The sequence below is a fragment of the Gymnoscopelus braueri genome (assembly GCF_963280865.1).
Source record: "Gymnoscopelus braueri genome assembly, chromosome: 11".
Taxonomy (NCBI): Eukaryota; Metazoa; Chordata; class Actinopteri; order Myctophiformes; family Myctophidae; genus Gymnoscopelus; species Gymnoscopelus braueri.
In genome coordinates, this window is record NC_137613.1 from 16,415,204 (window position 1) to 16,435,115 (window position 19,912).

General features: G+C 40.2%; 3 protein-coding genes across 4 annotated transcripts in view; all 3 read right to left on the reverse strand.

The window, feature by feature from the left end:
• The window catches only part of LOC308095364 (major histocompatibility complex class I-related gene protein-like), a 15,438-nt gene extending 15,337 nt beyond the window's left edge, over positions 1-101 (reverse strand). The window contains exon 1 of one of the 2 annotated variants that reach the window (XM_080442414.1): positions 28-101. In XM_080442414.1, coding sequence (XP_080298540.1) covers positions 28-76 — 49 coding nt within the window. In that variant the 5' untranslated portion in view covers positions 77-101. The remainder of the gene's footprint in view (positions 1-27) is intronic. The other variant, XM_080442415.1, reaches the window with a different exon arrangement.
• Positions 102-2,344: 2,243 nt separating this feature from the next.
• LOC308095360 (class I histocompatibility antigen, F10 alpha chain-like) lies at positions 2,345-8,414 on the reverse strand. The gene is made up of 5 exons (XM_080442410.1): positions 8,360-8,414; positions 6,190-6,456; positions 5,347-5,625; positions 4,227-4,529; positions 2,345-3,570 (listed from the first exon to the last, which is right to left on the reverse strand). The coding sequence occupies exons 1-5, from the start codon at positions 8,406-8,408 to the stop codon at positions 3,332-3,334; spliced, it is 1,137 nt and encodes a 378-aa protein (XP_080298536.1). The 5' UTR covers positions 8,409-8,414; the 3' UTR covers positions 2,345-3,331.
• Positions 8,415-13,503: 5,089 nt separating this feature from the next.
• Positions 13,504-17,505, reverse strand: LOC308095478 (major histocompatibility complex class I-related gene protein-like; the record flags this gene model as incomplete). Its single annotated transcript, XM_080442536.1, has 6 exons — positions 13,504-13,739; positions 14,589-14,891; positions 15,612-15,890; positions 16,288-16,554; positions 16,783-16,792; positions 17,500-17,505. The coding sequence occupies 6 exons, from the start codon at positions 17,503-17,505 to the stop codon at positions 13,504-13,506; spliced, it is 1,101 nt and encodes a 366-aa protein (XP_080298662.1).
• Between the last annotated feature and the right edge of the window lie 2,407 nt (positions 17,506-19,912).

Here is a 19,912-nt window from a genome sequence, read left to right on the forward strand (position 1 = left end):
TGAAAGAATAGATGCAAGACTTTATACCTGGAGAGACGACATGACAAAACATCCACAGTAAAATAAACTCTTTCATCTTTACGTCGGTCGGTGTGAAGAATATAAAAGGCTGTTTCCTCACTGTAGTTGATACGAGTCTCTCAGTAAAATGAAGAAGATGACGTCATCGTCCAATTCTAGCCAATAGAAATGTAACAAATGCTGTTACATCATGTGTTGCTAGGAGGATTTCACCAACTGAGGTTAAAAGTGAAAGTAAACACAATATGAGACTTTATTGTTTACAGGAAATGTCATTATTGCAGAGGGATTAATATATGAATCTATCAGCATTTATGAATGAGTTTACCTACAGATATCAACCTTTCATTTAACACACACACACACACACACACACACACACACACACACACACACACACACACACACACACACACACACACACACACACACACACACACACACACACACACACACACACACACACACAGGGTGAATGGGTAGAGACCTCTGTATCTCCCCTATTATTCTCTCTCTGCTTCTTGTCTCATATAAAGAAACACTCAATGTAATACAAAGGTCACTGACCACGTTCCTCTTGGTAAAGAAAGCTCTAGGACTGTGGTTCTCAAAACCTTTTAATGTCAAGGACCCCCAAATTAATATTTATTAATTAATTAACCCCATCTGAAAATATTTAGTGCCAAGAGACCCCCATACAAGATTTATTGTTAAAATGTTTCAAAAATATTCCAAGTCTTTCACATTTTGTCTGGATTTTTTTGAAAACAGCAGATCGACAAGCTCACAATGCCTCGCATCGCGCTGCTTTGTGACCTTGTAGATCTGTTATTTTCAAATAGCCAATGTATAAGTTTAAAGTGGTTAAACTGACTTTGATGATATATTAACTAATTTTGCAAGGGACCCCCTGGAACCCCCTCAAGGATCCCTGGGGGTCCCCGGACCCCACTTTGAGAACCACTGCCCAATAGGGCGTGTACAGCAGTAGCTGACCAATCAGTACAAGGCTAAAGTGTCATTGTGAACAACCTTGCTTTGTCAGGAAGTCATCATGTCAAACTTGGATGAAAACTGTCTGCCAAGTGTGGTTGAAGTTTCACGTATCAATGCACTTTATTGCCCTATCAGCAAGGTTGATTAGCAGCCATAACAGCGTGGCTGGTATTGTTTTCACCTTGTGAGTGTGTGTGTGGTGTTATATGACACATATTGTCAACGTGATAACGTCCCAACCATGAAAGATGCAGTCACTAAACTGTACAGGTGTTTAGTTGAAGGATGAGAAGATGGCTGTGATCCAAGCACATGGGTGCTTGAAGTATAGGATAAACAGATACTGCCTAGATAATACCTTTCATTTTCATTAGCATTGCTACAACATGTTAACACGCTTCTAGTGGACTTTCTCCAGTAACCATAGTGCTGATTACTAAAGGGTTTTCAACAAAGGAAATGCACAATTTGTTCTAATTTACTGGCCATAATGTGTATGAATATTTAAGTATTAGTACACACCTAATGTAAGAACACTATTAGTCTAGTTCACACAAGGTACAAGCATGTTTGAGATGAGGAATGTCTCATTTATGTGGTTTGTGGATATAAAGATCTCTGTAACGTGCAGCTCATTCCACCATGTATGTCTATACCAGTGACTCTCTAAACATTTTCATATAATTTTTTTAAAACAATGTTACCAAGACAGATTTATGTAATCTGTACACATCAATTTTAAGGTGTTTCGATCTATACAATATGTTATATGCATATAATATAATATACATATGTTTCAAATCAATATTGCCATCCTGCCGTTTTACTTATGTATAAAATTGTGTTGTTTAGAAAGTTCTCAGTGGCACAATGAATGAAACCGGAGCTGCATTTCGACTTATTGCTCTGAATAATGGTATTTTAATTTTCTTCAACTGTTATGTAAATAATCTGTCTCTACAACGGAACAACTGAGAAGCAGAGTAAAAGATAAGGGTGGAGGGGAGAAAGAGTAAGCGAGGGAAAGGGAGACAATATTGCTTGAATAGCCTGTCACATACAGTACGTTGGTATCGTGAGCCGAAAACAGATCTACAATCTCAGATTGTCTATTTTTGGTGCTCAACAAAGTATAAATCAGGCTTTTTAGAGTGAGGGACAGTTAAACAGGGTTGTGGGGTAACTGTGACAGTTAAAACAGGAAAACAGGAGACCACCACACCACATGGGAGAAAAAGGCTTTATTTACCCTGTTCATCTAAAAAACAACAAACTTTTACTAAAGTATGAAAACAGTCCAAGTCCATGTATTGTGAAGGGTTGAGGTGTGTGGGTCTGAGGAGGATGGTGATGAAGGCTGCTCCATTCCAGCTCGTTGGCTCCATGGACAGCTCCACACCTACTCAGCTACCTTCCATTCATCTCATTAGGCCATCTTCTCAAGAGCTGAGCAGAGCTACCCTCAGTGTGTGTGTGGCAGCTGGAGAGAGAAGAGCTGTTTGTGGGGAGACAGCCTTGACCTAAAACTTTGTTCAGTCCGGTAAGCTGAACAGCGGCCCGGCAGCCTAGTTAGTTTAAGTTTGGTTAGGACTGTAGCTCCAGAGTTTGTGAATCACACTACACTACTCCTTCCACCAAACCTTCCTGTTGCCTTCTTGTTACAGTATTTGTCAAAATCATTTTGTCTCTTGGAAAACCACAATAAACCAAATCTGGATTGCTTGTTTAATTCAGAGTATTTAGCTGTATGTTAATTTAACACTAAATACTATGACACAATTTGTACAAAACTCTTTCTCCTCCTTTCAGTTGGAAATATCAACCAACAGAACAATGCAAATCCATGTAATTCACCCACATTATTCTTAACAATGCTCGACAAATGCTACAAGCATTCTCCACAATGACTTTAAATGACTAAAAATTGTAAAATCCTGCATAGGCTATTTAACAGCTTCAGATTATCTCCCCTGCATACTTGGTATAACATTCACACTTAAACTTATCAGACATTTAATTTAGAAAAATAGAATGTATTTAATGCCTGTACCTAAATTAAGCTGAACAAAACATATTCTACTACTAGAAACTCACAAATAAGTGTGTTGACAAATACTCCCAGTTATGAAACAGACTGTATAGGTGAAGCTAGGAATCACCCCTCCTCTGTGTGTGTTTGTCTGTGTGTGTCCACAGCTAATCTCACAAACCACTTCACACTGTTCTCCTTGCTGGCAGCAGGCCAAGGAACTCAATCCACACATATTTTGTAAACATATTTTTTTGTGTGAATATTGTTCAGGTTTTGTCATCATCATGAGGGGGGTGTAGGTCCTCTGGCATTGTGTACACAAAGCAGAGGTAGCTCAGTGACAGCTCTGTCACCTCCTGCAGGTCGGCCTTCTGGTTGATGTTGGTCATCAGGCCTACAACCACAGTGTTGTAGGAGAACTTGACGGTGGTAGACTCCCATGGCAACGAGGAAGATGATGATGACAGCAAGAGCCACCACAGCGATGATGATGGGGATGGTCAGGTTGTCTTTGGGTTCAACTGCAGCAATAAAATGCAAAAAAACAGAGATGAAATAGTGAGGAATTATGTTAAAACAGGACATCCATCCATCCATTTATATACAGTATCTCACTGCATGGTATCTGTGTCAGTCAGTCAGTCTGTCTGTCTGTCTGAAAACAGATTATTATTATGGATGGGATTGGGTACAGAGAAACTCAATAACTCAAGAGCTTTTTTTAGAGAAGCTCAAGAACTATAGCTATTTGGTATCTGAACTTCTTAAAGTACATTTTAATTGTAATATTGAAGCCCCCCCCTACCATTATTATGGTGAGGAGTATTGATAAGTACTGGTATAGATATGCAGTAGCAGTAACAATACCCATCCCTAGTTATTATGGACCAGTGTTCAGTACAGTGGACTCACTCTAATGTAATCTATATTCAGTTCAGTTAATTTTTATTTTCTGATACTGGACATTACTATTACATATTATAAATGTATTTAGTTTTTTTGTATTAAGATCACAGGATCCAGCCAGCCATTGTCTTGTTTTACCTGCATTTCAGAGTGCATAATATGACCATCTAAGTCAGTCTCAGGTTAATAATGAATTCCTAGTGAATTAATTTGATCTAACATCTTTGGCAGCACATCCATTCCTCCTTTAGTCCTATAATAACAGTCTTACCCCAGTTGGTCTTGATCAGCTCTCGGTCCAGTGTGTACTTGAAGACCTCTTTGACCCCATAGAGCTCAAACACACACTCGTACTGCTTCCAGTCTTCATGTTTGACTGAGGTCATGTTCAGGTCAACGCTCATCTGGAAGGTTCCATCATGGTTGGGGAGGAGCTCTCCATGGTCACCGTTATCCTGGAGCTCCTCTCCATCTTTAGCCCAGAACATTATGACTCTGTCTGGGTAGAAACCTGTAGCGTGACACCTCACTGGAGAGGATGGAGTCTTCTGGAGGAAAGATACAGAGGGAAGCTCTGAGAGAGAGAGAGAGAGAGAGAGAGAGAGAGAGAGAGAGAGAGAGAGAGAGAGAGAGAGAGAGAGAGAGAGAGAGAGAGAGAGAGAGATTTAGTGGTTTGCATCTGAATGTGGATTTGTTGACTTTGATTTAGGAACTGTTGTATTTCATGACAATGAAAAAATACATTTGAACAAATGAAATGAAAGAGAGATGGAGGAGAAAAAGTATAGAGAGAGAATGAGAGGGTGGGGGTAAGAGACAGAGAGGCAGGAAAGAACAGAGAGAAAAAGAGAGAGAAGGATAGATACAAAGACAGGGATAGAAGAGGAGAGAGACAGGAGAGAGACCAAAAGAGAGACATGAAGAAACAGAAATGTAGTGGTGGGAGTCAGAGAGACAAAGAGACAGACGACTTGTCCCTTTCATGTTCATCTCTTCATTTTAACTCATTTAGACCGGGAAATAATCTGTGTCATTTTTGGACTTCTTTGGCTATTCAAAAATAGTAGATATAGAAGCTCATAGCACGGCACCAAGTGCCGCACTATGAGCTTGTAGATCCGCTATTTTTGAAAAATCGTGAAGAACAGTTTTCTGAAAAACGTATTTTCCCTTGGTCAAGATTTTTCAAAAATAGCAGATCTACAAGCTACAGCTTATAAGCTACAGTTTATAAGCTACAGCTTATAGCGCGGCACTCGGTGCCGTGCTATAAGCTTGTATATCTGCTATTTTTGAATATCCAAAGTATAAGATATGGATAAAGTGGTTACACAGATGCGTTCCCGGTTTGAATGGGTTAAGTACAACTCAATCACATCATGTTGTTGTACCTGTTCTCTGTAGAGTCTTCTTCCCATAGTTCACACACTTCTTCAGCCTTTCAATGCACTCACTGGTGTAGAGGTGCTTCAGGTATGCTTTGTAAGCTTTGTTTTGATCCAATTTCTGTTTAGTGATGAAACCCTGTGGTTTAGGAGTGATCCATGTCTCTGTCTTCAGGTCCAATGAGATGAAGTCCTCTCCATCATAACCCATCTGAATATAACCATCAATGTCTCCAGTCTCATCATCCCACTCACAACCAGTCATCGCCTGGACGATGTGGACACCTGAGAGACAGACAGACAGACAGACAGACAGACAGACAGACAGACAGACAGACAGACAGACAGACAGACAGACAGACAGACAGACAGACAGACAGACAGACAGACAGACAGACAGACAGACAGACAGACAGACAGACAGACAGTGTCAGTGGTTGATATTCTGTCTTTACCACAGAGAACAACAGAATGTCCATATAAAACCACTGACATTAATGTATGGATGGAAGCTACGTGCACCCCCCCAACACACACACACACACACACACACACACACACACACACACACACACACACACACACACACACACACACACACACACACACACACACACACACACACACACACACACACACACACACACACACACACACACACACACACACACACACACTGTGTGCCGGTTCTAAACCACAAATGCTCCACTCATGTTGTGTGTCCCCCCCCCCCCCGCTCCCCGCTCCAATCCTCTTGTATGCTCTGTGTGTTAGTCACATCTTACTGATTGTTTTTCCAACAATGTGAATTAAATCATTTCAGCAGTATGAAGTGAAACATTAACATACCTCCAGTTTGGTTAAAGCGCTGCTTTACAATGTGCATGTTGTGCTTGGAGATCTGCTGGTAACCCACAGCTCTCCTAGTGTTCCTCTCCCAGTACTGTGGGTCATCTGTTGTGATCTGGTTCATCCAGTCCTGTTTGGGAACGTATCTCTGTGTGTTGCTGTCATAATACTCTGTCTGAACATCATCAACCATCACAACCATCACAAACTCTGGGAAGTTTGGGACTTCAGAGGATCCAGTGAAGACGTTTTTCAGGGAGTGAGTCACTGTGAAACAAAATGCAAATGTAGCAGTTTATCCACTTAAAGGGTCTACACCATGAATTTCATTTTTTTTTTTGGTTTTTAGTATTTTTACAGAGATTTTCAGAATGGGCGTGTCTGAACAGGCCATTTCAGAATGTGCAATGCAAGTGATGTCACTTGCAAACCCAATTTTAAATGAAAAGTGCCAGAATAGCTCCGAAACTTTTTCTACCCCCCCCTAAGTGGGGGTCTACGAACAAATACTTCGGGCTCGGATTTTGGCTCCGCCCCCCGGAAGTGGGTGAAACAGGCACCTCAAACACTTGGTGTAATTGTTCAAAAATGTTCAAAGTGTTTTTTTTTCGATTTTGTATTTTTCTTAGATGCTTATTTTTATGCAGAATTTTTCCTCTTTTTTTTTTCTTTTAAATATTTTTTTTTATTAACAGACAGAATTGCTCAGTAGCCCCCCCCTGCCCAAGAGGACGTTTTGGTATTGCAGCTGAAAGTGCTGTATAAGCCAGAGACAATTGACTTGGGATGAGTATATCTGAGTGATGATTTAGGCTCAAACCTTTTGAAAAAGGTTTGAGGGACATACACCATATGATATTAAATATCAAATATATTTTTTAAATTCATGGTGTAGATCCTTTAAGCCGCTTGCACTTTGTTGTATGATGAAGGGAAATAGCTGGGAAAAAGCTCACATGTCCCATGTCACATGTAGATCAGCTATTTTAGTTTCATTTCATGGGACCCAAACATACACAAATATATTATGAATTAACTACATCAGCCTGCTTGTAGATCAGCTATTTTCACTATTTTTTAAAAACATTTCTGATTTGTATTTTTATTCATGTTCTAAATTTCATAATATAAAAAGATAATGTACTTTGTAATTTGTACTTAAGTATTTACTTGAGAATAATATACTTTGTCCACCACAGGTATATGAACCCATCTGTCTTTCTGTCTGTCTGTCTGTCTGTCTGTCTGTCTGTCTGTCTGTCTGTCTCAGTTTATCTGTCTGTCTGTCTTACTGTCTGACTTCAGGTTTTCAATACACACTAATGGTAGAATGTTCAGTTTAGTAAAGTGGAGCCAGATGGAATGTAACATGTTCACACACATAATAACTTAGTACAAAGCGCCCTCTAGTGGCTATTGTCGGTACAGTCATTTTTACAACGGAAGGGTTTCGGACTTGAAACATTATAGAGCGTCGCAGTTCCCGCCCACTTCCTGTTTTTTTTGGTGCCGGAAGAAAAAACTCAATGCATTTTTCCATTGACATTTCCAAAAATATTTATATCTATTAATTTAAGCCTCGAATCAAGCCATCATGACATGACATGAATCATGACCATAAACGTTTGATTCTGTGATTTTTTTTTTGTTGAAAACGGCAAAACAAAGGGTATTTATTAAATATAGTATATCATATAATTAAATATAAAATAAAAAAAAATCACAGAAAAAAACGTTTTATGGTCATGATTCATGTCATCTCATGATGGCTTGATTCGAGGCTTAAATTAATAGATATAAATATTTTTGGAAATGTCAATGGAAAAATGCATTGAGTTTTTTCTTCCGGCACCAAAAAAAACAGGAAGTGGACGGGAACTGCGACGCTCTATATTATCTACTGAGATTAAATATGTGATAATTAAGAGTGTTTTAATTTAAAACTAAATCAGGAATCAAATCAAGTAGGCCTATTAATAAAGTAGAACAATAGTCTGCATTCAAGTTACTTGGTTATAAAAGTTTAAACGTAGGCTATGTATTAACCAGCATTAAGTTGTACACAGCCAGGTCATTTCTCAGTGCTGTTAACCTACGCAGTAACAGAAGTAAATCACAATGCAATGAAAACCACAAGAATTTAAACGAAAGAATAGAAGCAAGACTTTACCTGGAGAGACAACATGACAAAACATCCACAGTAAAATAAACTCTTTCATCTTGACGATGGTGTGAAGAATATAAATAAGGCTGTTTCCTCACTGTAGTTGATAATAAGTCTCTAACATGAAGAAGATGACGTCGGCGTCCAATTCTAGCCAATACACAATGACATGCAGAGACGTTATTATTTGTCAGTAATTACAGGAAATGTCATTATTGCAGAGAGATTAATTAACCCATCAGCATTTGTTATAATTTACCTACAAATATCAACCTTTCATTTCACACACACACACACACACACACACACACACACACACACACACACACACACACACACACACACACACACACACACACACACACACACACACACACACACACACACACACACACACACACACACACACACACACAGTGGTGGAAAAAGTACTACATTTTACTTAAGTAAAAGTTTTAATACTGCAATGTAGAGATATTACATTTGAACTGTTGGTGCCACTATATTTATAGCCTGAGGCTACGAGCTCAATCCATGGTCTTGAAGGGCGGATCCAAACACAGCCGCCCGGATTTGTGCGTGGCTTCCTATTGCTTCACCAATCTATGTCCCCGCCTCCCCTCCCCTCCCCCCCTCGGCCTGTGCACGGAGCACGCTGACGTCACCAAATTTAGAGCGACGCCCCTCTGCACTCTGATTCGTTAGGAGATAACAAGGTCCAAGACCATCGTTCCTGCATGGCTCCCCCAGGCTTTTTTTCTTTTGTAACAAAAAAAAAAGCCTGGGTTTCCGAGGCTACTATATTTATGACCATGAATTGAATACCAAGGACCTCAACGGAAACAAGACTGCAAGGACCTTTTTGAACAAACCTTTTAGACAAAGTATTTTAAATGTAACTGTGCTGTTTTACATTTTTGCCTAATAAAATATTCAATCAATCAATAAAAAATACTTTGTTACAAAAGACCGGAATTACAAATTAACTTGAGAAAACAGGACCTGAGTAAATGTACTTGGTTACTTTACACCACTGTGCACGCGCACAAGCTCTAGGACGGTTTTCATGTCAAGGACCCCCAAATTAATATTTTCTTGGCCACGGAACCCCATCTGAAAATATCTAGTGCCAGAGACCCCCATACAAGATTTATTGTTAAAATGTTTCAAAGATATTCCAAGTCTTTCACATTTTGTCTGGATTGTTTTGAAAATAGCAGATCTAAAGCTCACAATGCATCACATCCGCAGAGCTGTGAGCTTGTAGATCTGCTATTTTCAAATAGACGATGTATAGCCTATAAGTTTAAAGAGGTTAAACTGATTTTGTAGATATATTAACTCATTTTGCTGGGGACCCCATGGAACCCCCCAAAGGACCCCTGGGGGTCCCTCAACCCCACTTTGAGAACCACTGGCCTGTAGGGCGTGTACAGCAGTAGCTGACCAATCAGTAGGCTACAAGGCTAAAGTGTCATTGTGAGCAACCTTGCTTTGTCAGCAACTCAAGACATCAAACTTGGATGAAAACTGTCTGCCAAGTGTGGTTGAAGTTTCAAGTATCAATACACTTTATTGCCCTATCAGCGAGGTTGATTAGCAGCCGTAACAGCGTGGCTGGTATTGTTTTCACCTTGTGAGTGTGTGTGTGGTGTTATATGACACATATTGTGAACGTGATAACGTCCCAACCATGAAAGATGCAGTCACTAAACTGTACAGGTGTTTAGTTCATAATGAAGGATGAGAAGATGGCTGTGATCCAAGGACATGGGTGCTTGAAGTATAGGATAAACAGATACTGCCTAGATAATACCTTTCATTTTCATTAGCATTGCTGTTAAATGGCAAGACCACTTTGGTAGAGGTTTGGGTTGTGTAGTTACCTTGCCATGATGTAACTCCAAAGGTGGGCAAGAAATAAAAAATAATTGCTCCATTGATTAGAAATTGATAATTCAAAATATGCTCCTCATTGACTTACATTGTACGGTAAAACAGCTCTCAAAGTCACTCTTTTAGCACATAAACGAACGCAAACAAAGTTGATTCAGACAATATAGAACATAACCAGACCCAGTACTGTTTTTTTTTTAAATAAAAATGTCAACTTCCTGTTGATTTTGCCATTTTTAATAAGTAGAAAACCTGGACTGGATCGGCGGATCCGGATCCAGATCTTCAAATAGTAAAATCAACATGAAGTTGACATTTTTATTAAAAAAACAAACAGTACTGGGTTTGGTGATGCTCTATATTGCCTGAATCAGCTATGTTTGGGTTAATTTATGTGCTAAAAGAGTGACTTTGAGAGCTGTTTTACCGTACAATGTAAGTCAATGAGGAGCATTTTTTGAATTATCAATTTCTAATCAATGGAGCAATTATTTTTGATTTCTTGCCAACCTTTGGGGTTACATCATGGCAAGGTAACTACACAACCCAAACCTCTACCAAAGTGGTCTTACCCTTTAACAAGCTTCTAGTGGACTTTTTTTCAGAGTAACTATAATGTTGATTACTAAAGGGTTTTCAACAATTTCACCAATACCTAAAAAGAAAGCCATCTCTTTTTATGACTTGGCTATTCATTTGCATTGGAGACATATACACCCTAAAAAAAAATCTTGCCCAAAGAAAATGCACAATTTGTTCTAATTTACTGGCCATAATGTGTATGAATATTTAAGTATCATTACACACCTAATGTAAGAGCACTAGTCTAGTTCACACAAGGTACAAGCATGTTTGAGATGAGGAATGTCTCATTCATGTGGTTTGTGGATATAAAGATCTCTGTAACATGCAGCTCATTGCACCATGGCTGACTACCAGTGGCTCTATAAACATTTTCATATACTTTTTTTTAAAACAATGTTACCAAGACAGATTTCTGTAATCTGTACACATCCATTTTATGGCATTTCTATCTATACAATATGTTATATGCATATATAATGTATATATGTTTCAAATTAATATTGCCATCTTTCCGTTTTACAAATGTATAACACTACGTTGTTTGGAAAGTTATCAGTGGCACAATGAATTAAACCGGAGCTGCATTTAGACTTCTTGCTCTGAATAATGGTATCTTATTTTCTTCAACTGTTATGTAAATAATCTGTCTCTACAACCAGAGATATTAATAATTAATAATATAACAAATTAATTAATAATATTGCTTGAATAGCCTGCCACATACGATGGTATCGTGAGCCGAAAACAGATCTACAATCTCAGATTGTCTATTTTTGGTGCTCAACAAAGTATAAATCAGGCTTTTTTTAGAGTGAGGGACAGTTAAACAGGGTTGTGGGGTCACTGTGACAGTTGACAGTTGTATCAGGTGTGAAAACAGGAGACCACCACACCACATGGGAGAAAAATGCTTTATTTCCCCTGTTAATCTAAAAGACAACAAACTTTTACTAAAGTATGAAAACAGTCCAAGTCCATGTATTGTGAAGGGTTGAGGTGTGAGGGTCTGAGGAGGATGGTGATTGAAGGCTGCTCCATTCCAGCTCGTTGGCTCCATAGACAGCTCCACATCTACTCAGCTGCCTTCCATTGATCTCATTACATTAGGCCATCTTCTCAAGAGCTGAGCAGAGATACCCTCAGTGTGTGTGTGTGTGTGTGTGTGTGTGTGTGTGTGTGTGTGTGTGTGTGTGTGTGTGTGTGTGTGTGTGTGTGTGTGTGGCAGCTGGAGAGAGAAGAGCTGTTTGTGGGGAGACAGCCTTGACCTAAAACTTTGTTCAGTCCGGTAAGCTGAACAGCGGCCCGGCAGCCAAGTTAGTTTAAGTTTGGTTAGGACAGTAGCTCCAGAGTTTGTGAATCACACTACACTACTCCTTCCACCAAACCTTCCTGTTGCCTTCTTGTTACAGTATTTGTCAATTATTTTGTCTCTTGGAAAACCGCAATAAACAAAATCTGGATTGGTTGTTTAATTCAAAGTAAAAACACGCTCTGTTAATTTAGTACTAAATGTTATGACACAATTTGTACAAAACTCTTTCTCCTCCTTTCAGTCGGAAATGTCAACCAACAGAACAATTTGGTCTGTTAGAACATTCCATGTATTCACCCACATTATTCTTAACAATGGTGGACAAATGCTACAAGCATTCTCCACAATGACTTTGAATGAATTAGTAAAATCCTACACATTGAACAGCTTCAGATTATCTCCCCCGCATACTTGGTATAACATCCACACTTGCTACTATATACATTACATTACATTACATCATTTGGCAGACGCTTTTATCCAAAGCGACTTACAATAAGTGCATTCAACATACTGTAGGTAGGGAACGAAACTACTAATCACCAGAAGTCTTAAGCGCAATTTCTGATAAAACAAGCAACCAAGGTAAAAGTGCAATATATCAGCTACCTACTATTTAAAACAGATGACACAAATAGCAAAATCAAATGAGAAAGAGCTAAAACAAATAAGTGTATCGAATAAACAAGATCCAATAAACAATAAAAGTGACTCTGCTGTCCTGACATCAGTGGGGAGTTCATTCCACCACTGTGGGGCCAGAACAGAAAAAAGTTGTGACGTGTAGATCGGCCAGAAGGACCACTGAGCGACGAGGCAACCAGTCGCCCCGTGGCGGCAGACCGAAGTGGTCGGGCAGGGGTGTAAGCATCGACCATAGCCCGGAGGTAAGAAGGAGCTGTTCCTTTCACTGCCTTATAGGCTAGTACGAGGGTTTTAGAACGGAGAAGGATAGTTGTGTGGGAGAACTTGGGGCGGTTCAACACCAGACGAGCCGCAGCTTTCTGAACAAGCTCCAGAGGTCTGATGGCAGACGGCGGGATACCACCATATATGTCTATGAATTGAATACCAAGGACCACAATGGAAACAAGACCGCAATGTGTCCTTAATGCCTGTATTTAAGTTCAGCTGAACAAAATATGATATTCTATTCTACTACCAGAAACTCACAAATAATTGTGTGTGTGTGTGTGTGTGTGTGTGTGTGTGTGTGTGTGTGTGTGTGTGTGTGTGTGTGTGTGTGTGTGTGTGTGTGTGTGTGTGTTCTCCATGCTGGCAGCAGGCCAAGGAACTCAATCCACACATATTTTGTAAATATAGTTTTTTGTGTGAAATTGTTCAGGTTTTGTCATCGTCATGAGGGGGGTGTAGGTCCTCTGGCATTGTGTACACAAAGCAGAGGTAGCTCAGTGACAGCTCTGTCACCTCCTGCAGGTCGGCCTTCTGGTTGATGTTGGTCATCAGGCCTACCACCACAGTGTTGTAGGAGAACTTGACGGTGGTAGACTCCCATGGCAACGAGGATGATGATGACAGCGACAACCACCACAATGATGATGATGGGGATGGTCAGGTTGTCTTTGGGTTCAACTGAAGCAATAAAATGCAAAAAACGAGATGAAACAGTGACGAATTATCTTAAAACAGGACCTCCATCCATCCATTTATATACAGTATCTGACTGTATGTATCTGTGTATGTCAGTCAGTCAGTCAGTCAGTCAGTCAGTCAGTCAGTCAGTCAGTCAGTCAGTCAGTAGAAATAGTCTATGTAAGTTTAATTACACAGTTAGTGGGGCAAACGCAGTCCCCACCAATATTATTTACGATTCTGTGCCTATCGGTACATAACTCGGACGGCGCTGAGTCGACTAGCAGACCATCGGCCGGTCGCCGCGGGCACTCGCGCCTGGAGGCGCTCGGGCGCGACTCCTTGGCCTCAAGGTCTACTGAGTCGGCGCGCCTCTGTCATGGTCCAAAACTATACTTTATTTTAAATAGAATTCACAAAGCCTTAACAACATAAATAGTTTATGTAAGTTTAATTAATTGCAAAACATGACACCCCTTATTCAAAACAGATGGCGAATGCACCTTCTCTTTATAGGGCCTACACAGATAGTACCACAAACTACCTGTGAGGCCTCTTTGAATTGAATCTCATAGTCAGCAGTCAGTCAGTCTGTCTGTAGACAGATTATTATTATGGATGGGTACAGATAAACTCAAGAACTCAAGGCTGCAACACTATCCTCTCCACATCTAAATAATAATGAAGTAATTACATTTCCCATTGTCTTGTTTTACCCACAATTCAGAGTGCGTAATATGGCCATCTCAGTCAGTATCAAGTTAATAATGATTTCCTAGTGAATTCCTCTGATCTAAAATCTTTGGCAGCACATCCATTCCTCCTTTAGTCCTATAATAACAGTCTTACCCCAGTTGGTCTTGATCAGCTCTCGGTCCAGTGTGTACTTGAAGACGTCTTTGACCCCATAGAGCTGAAACACACAGTCGTACTGCTTCCAGTCTTCATGTTTGACTGAGGTCAGGTTCAGGTCAACGCTCATCTGGAAGGTTCCATCATGGTTGGGGAGGAGCTCTCCATGGTCCATGTTCTCCTGGAGCTCCTCTCCATCTTTAGCCCAGAACATTTTGACTCTGTCTGGGTAGAAACCTGTAGCGTGACACCTCACTGGAGAGGATGGAGTCTTCTGGAGGAAAGATACAGAGGGAAGCTCTGAGAGAGAGAGAGAGAGAGAGAGAGAGAGAGAGAGAGAGAGAGAGAGAGAGAGAGAGAGAGAGAGAGATAGAGAGACAGACAGACAGACAGACAGACAGACAGACAGACAGACAGACAGACAGACAGACAGACAGACAGACAGACAGACAGACAGACAGACAGACAGACAGGATAGAAACAAAGGCAGGGATAGAATATGAGAGAAACAGGAGAGAGACCAAAAGAGAGACATGAAGAAAATGGAGAGGTGGGAGTCAGAGAGACAAAGAGACAGACAACCTGTCCCTTGGAGACCGCTCATCTTTTAATTTAAACTCATTTAGACCGTGAAATAATCGGTGTCATTTTTAGACTTCTTTGGCTATTGAAAAATAGCAGATTTACAAGCTCATAGCACGGCACTGAGTACCGCACTATGAGCTTGTAGATCTGCTATTTTTGAAAAATCGTGACGATTTGTGCAAATCTTTGAATATATATGTATTTTGAAAGCAAACATTTGTAACTCAAATCTTTGCTTCTGGGGATTCTACAAATGTCTTCTAAATCCTAATGTTTTTTCCCTTGGTCATTCTTTTTCAAAAATAGCAGATCTACAAGCTTGTACATCTGCTATTTTTGAATATCCAAAGCATACAATATGGATAAAGTGGTTACACAGATGCTTTCCCTGTTTGAATGGGTTAAGTACAACTCCATCACATCATGTTGTTGTACCTGTTCTCTGTAGAGTCTTCTTCCCATAGTTCACATACTTCTTCAGGTCTTCAATGCACTCACAGGTGTAGTAGTACTTCAGGTATGTTGTCCAATCTTTGTTTTGATCCCATTTCTGTTTAGTGATGAAACCCTGTGGTTTAGGAGTGATCCATGTCTCTGTCTTCAGGTCCAATGAGAGGAAGTCCTCTCCATCATAACCATACTGTTGAAAACCGTCAATGTCTCCAGTCTCATCATCCCACTCACAACCAGACATGTACTGGATGATGTGGACACCTGAGAGACAGACAGACAGACAGACAGACAGACAGACAGACAGACAGACAGTGATTGATATTCTGTTCTTACCACAGAGAACAGCAGTTCGTCCATACACAACCACTGACATTAATGTATGTATGGAAGCTGTGTGTATGTGTGTGTGTGTGTGTGTGTGTGTGTGTGTGTGTGTGTGTGTGTGTGTGTGTGTGTGTGTGTGTGTGTGTGTGTGTGTGTGTGTGTGTGTGTGTGTGTGTGTGTGTGTGAGAGCGCGCGCGCGCGCGCGCGCGCGCGTGCGTGCGTGCGTGCGTGTGTGTTATTGTGTCTATGAAGTTAGTTACATCTTACTAATTGTTTTTCCAACAATGTGAATATTAAACTAATTTCAGCAGTATGAAGTGAAACATCAACATACCTCCAGTTTGGTTAAAGCGCTGCTTTACAATGTCCATGTTGTTCTTGGAGATCTGCTGTGAAACCACAGCTCTCCTAGTGCCCCTCTCCCAGTACTGTGGGTCATCTGTTGTGATCTGGTTCATCCAGTCCTGTTTGGGAACATGTCTCTGTGTGTTGCTGTCATAATACTCTATCTGAAGATCATCAACCATCACAACAATCACAAACTCTGGGAAGTTTGGGACTTCAGAGGATGTAGTCTGGAAGTTTTTCAGGGAGTGAGTTACTGTGAAACAAAATGGAAATGTAATAGTTTAACCACTTAAGCCACTTGTACTTTGTTGTATGATGAATAACGCACACACACACACACACACACACACACACACACACACACACACACACACACACACACACACACACACACAGGGTGAATGGGTAGAGACCTATGTATCTCCCCTATTATTGTCTCCGCCAGGCCGAAAGGCATGGCGAGAGAGTATGTTTTACCTACACTCTGGTGTCTACACAGTACAACACTGTGTAAGTGAGCAGTGTTGCCAGGTGTTGGGAGAGAAACAAGCAACCAAGTCTATGAAAACAATCCCAAAATAAACTAGCCCTTCGCCCTTTAAACGTACTTAATTGGCTATTCAGTTGTGAGCTTGTAGATCTGCTATTTAAAAAAAGTCTTGGAAAAAAGTGCAAAATGTGGAATATTTTTGAAACATGATTCTAACAACACAATCCGCAAATCTGGTATATGAGGGGTCCCTGGAAGGTATTGGAACACAATATTTACAAAATGTTTGAGAACCACTGGTTTCAACCATAATAATAATTTTAAAAAAACATCAGGAAACAAGCCCAAATAAGCAACTACACTTTTAAGAAACAAGCCCAAAAAAAACGCAACCCGCAACTGACCAATATTTACAAGCAACTTACAGAAAAAGAAGCCCAAAATCGCTTATAATAAGCGGACATATGGCAACCCTTATAATGAGTCGTTCAACTCGGTATTCGAGATAAGCGCCAGCACCTTCTAGCCAATAGAAATTCAACAATATTGAACATCATGTGTTTCTAGGAGGATTTCATCTACAGAGGTTGTTAAAAGTGAAACCAAGGATTTATACTAAACAGTGTGAGAGAGATTTAGCCAATTTCATCATTAATGCAAAGATAGGTTAATATTATAATCTATCAGTAGATATATGGAGTCATTTACCTTCATATTGCTGTCAATTTACCTACAATTAATGTATTGCAGCCAGTTAGACCCTTATTCTTTTATATCAGAATATAGCTGTAACTTTTAACGAAAAACAAACAAACAGAAATATCACTTTTAACTGGTTTAGTGAGTGAATAACCCCCTCTTGATTATTTCTTGATTCTTGAGAATTATTATGACTTTATCTTTGTAATTCATCATCACCAACAACAATACAAGACAAGACTGAGAACTAAATGCTACACAAACATCAAAATCAGCATAGCCCCATCTGCTTCCCAAATACTGTAATCATTAAATCGCATGCAGATCTTTATAGTTATACCAACCTATATAACTGGTTTGCCTGTCTCTGTGTCTATCTTTTTTTTGGTCTCTCTTTTTACCCGCTTGCTGTAAGCTGGCGGGTCTATGCAGAGGCAGACCTACGACTCATCATTCGACAGATAAATTTGCATTCGACAGATTTGTTCGACAGATTTGCGTCATTGGCTGTCGTTTAAGCCAATGGGATACTTTCCCATACTCTGAACGGGCGGCCTCGTCCTCCCAAGCTATGGGACTATGCAGTCCTCCGAGCGCTAGCCGAATTTGGCTAATAGTGAGCTTGTATGATGTTACTAACTAACTGTTTTTAGCCAAGCGCGCTACTGTCCGCTCCCCATTAGTTATCGACGCAAGTCGCGTTATTACTCTCGTAATTTTCATGTATTGTACATCCCAAAACAAAATTTATTCACCATGTTATGGTGCTGTAATGACTTCATATTTTCTCAACATAATACTGTCTTTCACGCGACCTGCCTTTTTACCCCCGGTCTCAGTAGCGGGGTGCGGGGAGAGACAGGCGAGTTGAGTGAAACGAGTTGGGGCACACGCAGTCCCCACAACATCATTTACTATTCTGTGCCTATCGGTACATAACTCGGACGGCGGTAATTAGTATACATGCCAACACTAGTACGAGTACTTTTCCCACCACTGTTGCTATTTATAACATGACTGCCCTGTTTACAAATGAATGACTACACACTACAACCAAGGTTACTGTAGCAACATTTTTCATGTAAGGTATGACGCTAAAATCAGCTGCATTTTATCAGAAAAAAGCAGATCTACAAGCTCACAACGCATCGCCGCCTTGTGAGCTTGTACATCTGCTATTTTTTATTATGACGTTTTATTGAATACTTCATTTACAAAAGACATTAATGAAACCAAATGGACCCATTTGGGTTTTTCATTCATGTAAGCCAGTAGTGAAAAGGGCAAACTTGCAGTTATGCATTACAACTCAAGCCTAGCTGTTTCAAACAGTGAAATCAAAAGACACGTTGTGCGCTTCACTTTTATAAAGGGTTAGGGTTACATTGCAGTATTGATACTTTTACTTAAGTAAAACATTACAGTACTTTTTCCACCACTGTTGATGTTTTTAACATGACTGCCCTTACGCTACCTGTATAGAGACACACGGCCGGAAGCGGAAGGCCTACAAATCCACGCCCACTTTTGACACTCGGGGTCCGTTAGAACGATGAACTGCAGCTCTCAATGCAATCTCTATGAGAGGCATTGTAAAATACCGTCATTTCACTGGTTAACTACTGAGGCTGTAGCGATTTTTTTTGTGTTCTAATAATCTGTCCCATTTGTTTAATTTGTCCTTTTTAATGTCCCATATCTTTCATCTCGATATACTACCCACAATATACTATAATATACTCCATCAGTATGTCAAAACCGCTAGCATCGGAGATCCAGACTTTAAGTGGTCGCATCACGGACGCATCCCTTGAGGTTTTCAATACCCAGAAAACTGGCGAAAGTGGCCGTTTTCAATAGGTTTTGGTCATTATCTCTGGAACAGAAGGTCCAATCTGCTCAGTTCAAAGCTTGTTGGATGCGTGACTTTGAGGACATTAACTCTTTGAACGCCATTGACTCGAAAACGCGTCAATTGCTACTTAATCCACCCACGCCATTGACGCGTTTGACGCGTTTTGGGGGTTCGGGGGTCTTCAACTAGCTGGCATCTTTCCGCATCTTTTGGTGTCTTTGACTCGTCTGGGTCACAAACGGTTAACCAGAAATCACGTGATCAAAACAAAAACACATAAAAGCCTCCCAGGAACAGCGTTCTCTGTTGGGAGTAGGTACGTGTTTTGAGCAGAGAGAAGTGAGCAGAGACGGAGAGAGTTGAGACAGAGAGAGTTGGGAGACAGAGAGAGAATTTGAGAGAGATAAGACAGATCGGTGAGTTTATTTGAGTTTATAGTGAAGGGAGTTGACAGAAAGAGGAGGGGAAGAGCAGATTGTGTTTGTTGTGTTTGTAAAAAAAAAAAAGACAAAAAAAGTATTTGTTTAGTTAGTTTAGTGTATGTAGAAGAGATCTGAGAAGGGAGTT

What these genes read in the sequence shown, in the direction of transcription:
- LOC308095360 (XM_080442410.1), bottom strand. Translation starts at nt 8,408, where the DNA reads ATGAAAGAGTTTATTTTACTGTGGATGTTTTGTCATGTTGTCTCTCCA. An exon ending in GAAGACTCTACAGAGAACAG is followed by an intron (nt 4,530 to 5,346) that starts GTACAACAACAT and finishes TCTCTCTCTCAG; the next exon opens with AGCTTCCCTCTGTATCTTTC. An exon ending in GCTGATCAAGACCAACTGGG is followed by an intron (nt 3,571 to 4,226) that starts GTAAGACTGTTA and finishes TTATTGCTGCAG; the next exon opens with TTGAACCCAAAGACAACCTG.